The 8,966-nt window shown below is 44.5% G+C and overlaps 1 protein-coding gene across 4 annotated transcripts; it reads left to right on the top strand.

Moving 5' to 3' along the window:
• Positions 1-864: 864 nt before the first annotated feature.
• On the top strand, positions 865-6,534 carry LOC125527859 (acylamino-acid-releasing enzyme 2-like). Of its 4 annotated transcripts, XM_048692368.1 has the most exons (19): positions 865-1,787; positions 2,355-2,360; positions 2,493-2,547; positions 2,670-2,979; positions 3,064-3,285; positions 3,387-3,629; positions 3,755-3,832; positions 3,920-4,058; positions 4,127-4,278; positions 4,370-4,452; positions 4,546-4,670; positions 4,765-4,843; positions 4,930-5,098; positions 5,207-5,267; positions 5,357-5,479; positions 5,563-5,760; positions 5,869-5,937; positions 6,063-6,139; positions 6,227-6,534. In XM_048692368.1, exons 4-19 carry the CDS (start codon positions 2,687-2,689, stop codon positions 6,294-6,296), a joined length of 2,181 nt encoding a protein of 726 aa, XP_048548325.1. In that variant the 5' UTR covers positions 865-1,787; positions 2,355-2,360; positions 2,493-2,547; positions 2,670-2,686; the 3' UTR covers positions 6,297-6,534. The 4 variants fall into 4 exon arrangements, with proteins under 4 accessions (XP_048548325.1, XP_048548323.1, XP_048548324.1 ...); XM_048692366.1 differs by having other exon boundaries at positions 2,355-2,547; XM_048692367.1 differs by lacking the exon at positions 865-1,787 and having other exon boundaries at positions 2,313-2,360.
• Positions 6,535-8,966: the final 2,432 nt, after the last annotated feature.

Below are 8,966 nucleotides of genomic sequence, written 5' to 3'. Positions count from 1 at the left end.
CCACAGCGGCAGCGCCACACCATCTTCGGCTGGCGACCCTCTCGCCGGTAAGACCCCACCCGACACCCCTACCATTCCCTTATCTTCCTTCCCCTCTCACACTTTATGAATTTGTGGTGTGGAGTTGGGGATATTGGTCCACACGGTTCTTGATTCCTGGACCAATCGAATACAGTTCTCGGTTGTGCTTCGAGTTCTCCAATTACAGACCTGGGCGGCGAGATGGTTGGATTGGCGGGGATTTTTCCTGTACAAGAATGCGGTGTGCTTCAGCTGTCACCGTGCAAGTGTACTTGCCTGATGGCATTTCCCCTGTAACTCAATTCCAAAGAGATATGGATGTGCCACCTCCGGTGTTTTAACCAGATATTGTTGTGTGGTCAACAGGAAGCTGAGATGTATAGCCACTCTAGTTTTTTAGGTGTTTCTTGTTTAGTTTCGTAGCTCCAGCACAAGCCATTTTGCATCTGAATTCCCATTGACAGGAAATACGCCTTTTTGATGGGTGAACTGGCTGTGGCATATAGCAGAGTTTCTGTGAATTTTAAATACTCAATCTTGTGAGTTGTATTTTGCCACTTGAGCTGATTTTTGTCTGATTAGTGATGCATCAACATCTGAACTGCTATATATTCCGCACCCTTCAGTTTACCGTGCAGGCAATTCAGAGTAATCATTTTTGTTGCTTCCCTTTCCTAGAAGGCTGCAAGTCTAAACTGGATGCATTAGATAGGAGTATAAGACTAGCTTGCGGGCATAATTAAACATGTGAACAGAATTTGAGCATGTGCAATGCACTCTTTTAGCTTTCCCTTTCTAACTGACGAAGTCAATGAAATTGATGAAGAAATTTTATTGTTGCAGTAGCGCTAGCTTGGTGGCGACCGCTACGGATCCCATCTCTGGATTACTATAAGCAGAGTTTGATCATGCAGGAGGTCAAACTGCTTGTACCCAAGGGAGAATGTGACGCCCTCGACGCCATCATCCAAGAAGCTCATCAACAACGGCATCGTTTAGATAAGACAACCTATTTTAGCTATACTGAATTTAAGTTGGTTCTTGCTGCCTAAAGATTGCATATTTTATATGTACTGAATTTTAGCATGTACAGTGATGTTGCTTCCTTTTTGTAAAAAAATAAAACCATGATGTTGCTTGCTATTTGTTTCTAGTCGGGCAATGCCTTGTTTGATTCATCCTGTGTTGCTTGATTCCCTGTGAAGTAACCGAACAAGTCAAATTAAGATGCAGGGATCGGTGGGGATTTGTGGGAAAGGGATTGGTAGGGGTTGGGTGACATCAGGGGATCATCTGGTTCTCAGTATTTAGCAAAATGACATGATTATGCTATCGTAAATTGCACTGCTAATGTAAAGAAAATGACAAGAGAACAAAGTAGAGAGAAAATGACAACAAGATGCTGCTGTTCGGTGGTGTCATGACTCATGAGTGGTGTATGCACATCTGAAGCTAACCTTATCTTTTGATTCCCTTTGTCTCATTGCCTGTGGTGGTATGCAACGCAATGCATGATCAAGATTCCTTTTATTTTCCTAGCTTATACTTTTGAAGACTTTGGTGACATGCTGACAAAAAAGAAGGAAACAGGGCTTGGTGCCATCTGACCAAATGATTGCTGCCAGGTTGTTATCTCAAAGGCGATCTGGTAACATGGGATGAGAGGTATCTTTCCAAGGAACTGATGGCATTCTAGAGCTCACCGGCTGGGAGTCTTGCTTGGACCTGCCATTGCTACTCCACTGCAAAAGCAGCAGAACCACTAGGTAAGCAGATCCTTTTTCCTTAATCCAGTGTTTTGAGGTACCTAGGTATGAAAACTACTTCCAGTGTCCTCCTCATCAGATTATCCAGCGTATTTTCTCTTGAATTCTTTTGGGTTCATGGGCAGTGGTGGTACTTTTGTGAACGGGTTAAGTGTTGACTGTCGATGAAATTAGTGAAGGCTGAAGAACAAGTGAAGCTACTGTTTGTGTCTGAAAAATATATTAGCAGCTCAGGATCTTAGTGCATCCAGGTTTTCCAGGTGGCTGCACTAGGAACTTGGATCACGCAAGAGTTGAGATGATATTTAATTGAGTGGTGTGTGCAAGTCCAGCGATCTCACTTGGTTTAAAATCCATCCTAGTTTGGTTGTATACCGAATTTTGAATTTTTGATGAGCAATTTTCTAGAACGGGTCAATGGGCCCGCCTGGCCGACGTGTTTGCATCCCTAATTAACCATATGCATCCTGATGTTTCGAGTGAGGGTTCTCATTTTTCTTTTGTCAGCGCAATCAGCAAGAAAATATACTTGATCTTGGCATGCCAAACATATTTGCCTCACTGCAGATTCAGGTTAGCCCAGTATACACTGTCTCCCTATTGTCAGACATGCAAGCCTCACGGTCTGCTTTGAAGAAAGAAAATCCGTTGGGAATGGATGCAATGTCATCTGAAGAATATGCTTCACAGTCTAAGTTACTGCAGGAATTCACCAATGTCCCAAGCATTGAAAGTGCTTGGCTTTTCAAAACCAACAATGGTAGGACTGATCTGATATTTCTGTATATACATACCTCATTCACAGTCATCATCTAGTTCTTCTCGATCAGGAGCTATATCAAAGCTGGTCTGATTAAAGCGTACCTCGCTTCATTATTGCAGAAGACAGATCCACAGCGATGTTTTCCAGTAGTCAACCGGACCTGCTGGCGAACAACAAGAGGAAATATATTTTGCATTCTCATATTGTGACACATAAAACCATGCCCCTCGAGTGCCATTGGTCTCCTTTCCCTATTGAAATGACTGGAGTGTCGGTTGTCGTTCCATCCCCTTCGGGGTCAAAGCTTCTCGTGGTGCGGAACGGGGAGAAAGGTTCGCGTACGAGACTTCAGATTGTTAATCAATCACATGTGGAGAAAGAGATACATGTTGACTGGTCTATCCATGGTCCACTTTATACCGATGAGTGGTAAATATACAGCATAAAGCCTGCATTTCCAGCCTCTTCACCCCTATATGTAACATATGACATTATGTTGTCGGTATACTGCAGGTTTCAAGGGATTTCCTGGAACCATGAAGAGACCTCCATAGCGTACATCGCCGAACAGCCACCTCAACCAAAACCAGCTTTCGATGATGCCGGATACAGAAAAGAAGGCTCTTCTGAGGAAGACTGTAATAGTTGGAGAGGACAAGGGGATTGGGAAGAGGACTGGGGTGAAACTTACTCCAGAAAGGGGAGACCCTCGTTGTTTGTTCTTGATATTGATAGGTCTCTCTCTTAGCACACCTTCATTGCCAATCCTTAACGCAACAGTATGGCTTACTAAACCAAGCATGTATTGATTAATTGATGTGCTTTGGTGTGTGCAGTGGAGAAGTACGTGCCGCTAGAGGAGTTACAAAACCAATGAGTGCTGGTCAAGTTGTTTGGGCTCCGCCGTCTTCAAGTGGCCATCGAAAGCTTTTGGTGTTCGTGGGATGGTTAGAACACAACGGATTTCAGGGCACCGCTAGAAAACTCGGCATCAAGTACTGTTCTAACAGGCCATGTTCTCTGTATGCAATCCATTCCCCTTTTGAAGAAGAACCAGATGCCGATAATGCGTCTGTTGGGTGAGCTCATGCTGTAACTCTGAATTTTTAGAGCACCTGCGTACTACTGTTTTGTTCAAATGGAAGGAGAAAGTAACCCTTAACTGCTATGTATGTAATATGATACATCGCTTTGGTTCTTCCAGTGGTAGTGAGTCAGTATCTGCTTCAGTAGCAACGAACTTAACCCCAAGCATAAGCAGCGCTTTATTTCCACGGTTCAGGTATGCTTTGTATGAATACTCTTGCACCTTATTGAAGGATTTCAAGCCGATACGTTCCACTGAATAGCTCATGTTTTTTGCCGACAGCAAGGATGGAAAACTCCTGGTGTTTCTGTCTTCAAAACGTGCAGTTGATAGTGGAGCACATAATGCCACAGATTCGCTGCATCGAATCGACTGGCCTTCTGATTGGAAAGCAGAGCAACAACTCAGCGTGACCGATGTGGTATGGCCATATATATAATCTGCTTATCCCACTGTGATCTGCGCTCTGAACCATTTGAATTATGCCAGGTTCCTGTTGTAATGTGCCCTCAAGATGGATGTTTTCCTGGACTATATTGCTCATCCATGCTGCCTGATCCTTGGCTTTCTGATCATTGTACGATGGTATTAACATCTACTTGGAGAAGTACTGAAGTGATACTGTCAATAGATGTGTTAAGGTATAGTAAATAAATAAAAGTTGCCGGCATGCACCTTTTCCAGACCTTAAAGGATCACTTTTCATATGCACTTTTTTGTTTCATTTGGCAGTGGGGAAGTAACCAGAATAAGTCCAGAAGACTCAGGTTACTCATGGAGCGCCCTTGCAATAAATGGCAACAATGTCCTCTCTGGTAATCCTACTTGCAATCAGAGGCAGTGTGCTTATGCATATAATCTTCTTAGTTTAGTGCTAACAATATATGTCTCTCTTCTGACCGTGCTAGTGTCGAGCAGTCCCATCGACCCTCCTCAAATCAGGTATGGCCGTCGAGCGTCAACAGAGGATCATGGTACACGCGCATGGGTCTGGGACGAAGTTACGAGCCCGTTGACAGCAGCCAGTAACAAGGTTCCTTGCCGACTGCTGTAAATTTCTAAGTAGAAACATTTTCTTTGCTCAATAATTTACTCAAATATTCATTGCCTTTTTTCGCGTGCCGCAGATAAAGGCTTTGTTATCTCATCACAAGTTGAGCATACTCAGAGTCCCGGTCCCTAACCCCTCTGATGAACTCTCTGACGGTATTGCTTCAGCATGTAAACAAATGTTGTGAGCTATTATCATACCAATCCTTCACTAGATTATATGTACCTTTTCCTATCCTCAGGTGGTCGGCTTCCATTTGAGGCCATCTTTGTGTCCTGCGAGGATAGTTCACAGAAACCAACTGTTTTAATCCTTCATGGTGGCCCACACTCAACATCTGTATCAAGCTATTCGAAATCGTCGGCGTTTCTTGCGTCACTTGGGTTTAACCTGCTTATTGCAAATTATAGGTAAGTTTTATCTTGAAATTCTCTGCAATTCTGATAAATAATGACCAATGGGTGTTAGTGTGCCATCATCATCATCATCTTACTCATGCTTTTGTATACATAAAAAAGAGGTACCCTGGGTTACGGAGAGGAGGCTTTGCAATCACTCCCTGGGAAGGTTGGATCTCAGGTGGGTACTCTCCAATTGTGTTGTTGATGGTTGTCCACTTGTCCTTGTCCTCTCTCATTGTTAACAAAATCAAATAAATTTATGAACAGGATGTCCAAGATTGTCTTGCAGCACTAGACCACGTGATCAAGGAAGGGCTGGTGGATGCATCCAAAGTAGCAGTTGTCGGGATCTCGCACGGCGGCTTCTTGACAACCCATTTAATCGGCCAGGTGATCATCCTAGCAACCATGATACTGCCTGATACTTGGATTTTTTTTCTCTTCTTCTACTTAATTTTTCACTTTTTCTCCAGGCTCCTGAGAGATTTGCTGTGGCGGCGGCTCGAAACCCGGTCTGTAACCTGTCACTGATGATTGGCACCACAGACATCCCAGATTGGTGCTACGCCGTGGCCTGCGGGACTCAAGCGAGGCCTCTCGCCTCTGAATCACCTTCACCTGACCACCTTCAAATCTTCCACCAGAAATCACCGATTGCCCATATTTCAAAAGTATGCCCATCCTTCCTTCCTGCCCTGTAGTTGTAGTTGTCGGAACTGGAGCAACAAGACACAGTTAAAAACATGTTAGGGTAAACTCGATCGATTCTGATTCTGCAGGTGAAAGCGCCTTTGCTTATGCTTCTTGGAGAAGCAGATCTCCGGGTACCTGCTTCCAATGGCCTACAGGTACGCGCATTTATTGCTCTTGACATATATTTCTAGCATGTTACATCTGTCTAACAAACTTGTCAACAAATATGAAACACTCTTGTGGTCATACCTTATCTCCATGTTACTACTGGCCATTTCAGTATGCAAGGGCTCTGAGAGAAAGAGGAGGCGAGGTCAAAACCATCATGTTCCCAGAGGATACGCACGAAATCGATATGTAAGCCAGACTAAACTTGTTCCCCCTCCTATTTTGGGATTCTTGTCATCGTCGTTTCATCTTGGTTCGGGTTAATTCGGTCTGCAGACCGCGGTCGGACTTCGAGAGCTTCCTCAACATGGGAGTCTGGTTCAAGAAATATCTGAAACAGATCTGAGCCAGAGATTTCGAGGGCTTCCTCAACATAGCCAGATAACTTGAAAGGTTTTTTGAAGAAATGTTTTTTTTCTTTGTGAGGCGATCAAAGCATTTGAGAATCGACAATAGTAACAAATATTTCTCCTAAATAATGAGCCTAAAGAGAGTGATAATCTGGACTTGTTTCCAAGTACAGTATGCATTAATAGTAACACATCGCTGACCAGCAAGTCAGTGACTATCACACTTCTCAACAAGTGACCGTACGCAACGCGCCCAACATCTGTCTAGTTCTTGGTCGATGCAGCCTAGGAAAAGGTGAGACTGAATTCTGTTTGTGAACAAACCAATTAACGTTAGAAGTTTTTTTTTTCAAAAACCGACGATGTTTTCAATTTAAGCCCAGCTGATTGAGGACATCAGTATACTAACTTATAAGGTGCATAGAAAACAAATGAGGGCATCTTCAACGCAGATCATCAAATGCTCACAAACACGTCCAGCCGGGAGGGCACCGGTCATCCAACCATATCCATCAAATGTATGTCCATTGTCCAATGGACAGAGGAGAGAGAAGGAAGAGAGAGGAAAAACTGGGTTTGTAGTGAGGTTTGAGGCAGAGTTGGTTGTGCCCGGGCCATGTCCCGACTACCCTAGAACCCCCATGAGTTTAAGGACTGTTCATGGGATTTCAAACTGTTGGGCCAAGTCGCTCCACAAGGAAGGTGTGTTGGCAGCCCAAAATCAGCCAGTAAGTCCAACATGTAGCGTGTCTTTACTTTTAGTGGAGTAGTTGATCATGCCTTTACTTTTACACTCTCTCTCTCTCTCTCTCTCTCTCTCTTGTAATAGATGCAGTTGTAGCGTGTATTAGAACACTTAGGCGCTTCTGCCGCTAAACCCCTTTACCATTTCCTTTGAAACATGTTGCATACAATAGTTTAGGTCCGTGCAAGTCTTGCTGAGTACGTCACGTACTCACCCTTGTTATAACCATAATCTCAGAGGACGGCTAGTAGCAAGTGAGGTGTTCCCCGTGGTTCATGGCTAGCAAGTTGATTTGAATAGAATCAAGCACTCAAGTGAGTGGTTATCTCTTTTGAAGTGGTCTAGTGTTCTTCGGGTCGATTATAGTGTAGTTTGTTTTTGTTGGTCCTAGTTGGTTGTCTTTCATGGTAGCGTCTGAACTATTGATTGGAGTTCCTGGGGTGTTTACCTGTGATGTTTCGAGGGTCCGGTTTGTGGATACCCAGAGATCATGGGGCTTTATGTGCTCTTGGATATTTTAGTTGTTTTGTTGTGTTTTTATTTTTTGCTTGTAGTTTGTAAGAAAGTCCATGGGTTTCTGATATATGAAATCAGAGAGGAAGCTCTCGTTTTCAACAAAAAAAGGTGACGTGACACCTTCCATGCGGACCTACAGACTCTCCAATAGTGTAAATGAGTTTGAGGCCGTTTTCTATTATTCAAAGGATTTATCAAGATGATGCATATACCCAAGAGGCATTGTAGAAGGGGGTGTTAAGAATAGTTAGTTGCTTAAGCTAATTGGAATAGTTATTAGTTGTTAGATAGGTTGCTTGATTATCAAGCAACCATGTACTTCCTTCTCTTAAGGCAACCATGAACCTCCTTGGCTCTCAAGTAACTATGTGTTTACTTGACTCTCAAGCAACATGTGTACCTCTGCCCCGATGGTAGGACTAGGGTTCCTACCGGTGCGGCTACGCAGGTTATAGGGACAAGGTGGAGGAGGACGAGGGCTGGAGCGCGCGCGCCGGTGAGTGGGCACCCACATTTAAATTCTTTCCCGGGAACACCATTTAGGATCAAACCGGGTTGTAATGGACCAAGGATGAAGCTCTGAAATGTAAATTGATTAGCAATATGCAGTCAACAGTACGATGTCAGTAGCCCGGGCAGTGGGCACCATGTCAACAGTATTGAGGAGGGAATTTATTCGTTTGAGTATGTTTGTGGTAGGACTAGGGTTCCTACCAGGCCTCCGGCGCAGATTGTATGGGTAAGGAGGAGGGGGACGAGGGCTTGAGCGGGCGCGCCGGCGGACAGGCGCCGTCGCGGCTAGGGTTTAGAGGCGGCGGCGGCTAGGGTTCCGGCTCCTCAGGGAGCCGGGCAACAAAAGATGATAATATCTTTATTGCTTGATTTCAACGGTGTCTTACAACTAGTATAAATAACTTTAGCCTAAGATAACTTGTCTAAAATAACTTGCCTAAGATAACTTGTGGGCCAAGCCCCTAACTAATGCCCGGTGGGCCTTCTCCGGTTATAAGCTAAACCGGTCATAATAGGACACCTAATACTAATGCCCGGTGGGCCTCTTCCTAGTATAGACCAAACCGGTCATAACATCTCTCCCAGCCTGCGCAAACAGCTCGTCCTCGAGCTGAAAGTCTAGATAGCCGGTTATAAGCTAAACCGGTCATAACATCTCTCCCCGCCTGCGCAAACAGCTCGTCCTCGAGCTAAAAGTCTGGATAGTGTTGGCGGAAGTCATCACGCTGATCCCAAGTAGCCTCCTCCTCCGGAAGACCCGCCCACTGGACCAAGACGAACCACACCCCGTGACTATCACAAATCACAAAGCAGTGAGGCATCAAATCACAAAGCACGGATGAAGCAACCATCATTTCACTCTTCGCTGACTCCGCTTCTCCATCGTCTTCTT

The sequence above is a fragment of the Triticum urartu genome, unplaced genomic scaffold, assembly GCF_003073215.2.
Source record: "Triticum urartu cultivar G1812 unplaced genomic scaffold, Tu2.1 TuUngrouped_contig_4461, whole genome shotgun sequence".
NCBI lineage: Eukaryota > Viridiplantae > Streptophyta > Magnoliopsida > Poales > Poaceae > Triticum > Triticum urartu.
The sequence above is the reverse complement of the archived record's forward strand: the minus strand, read 5'-3'. Positions and strand labels throughout refer to the sequence as shown.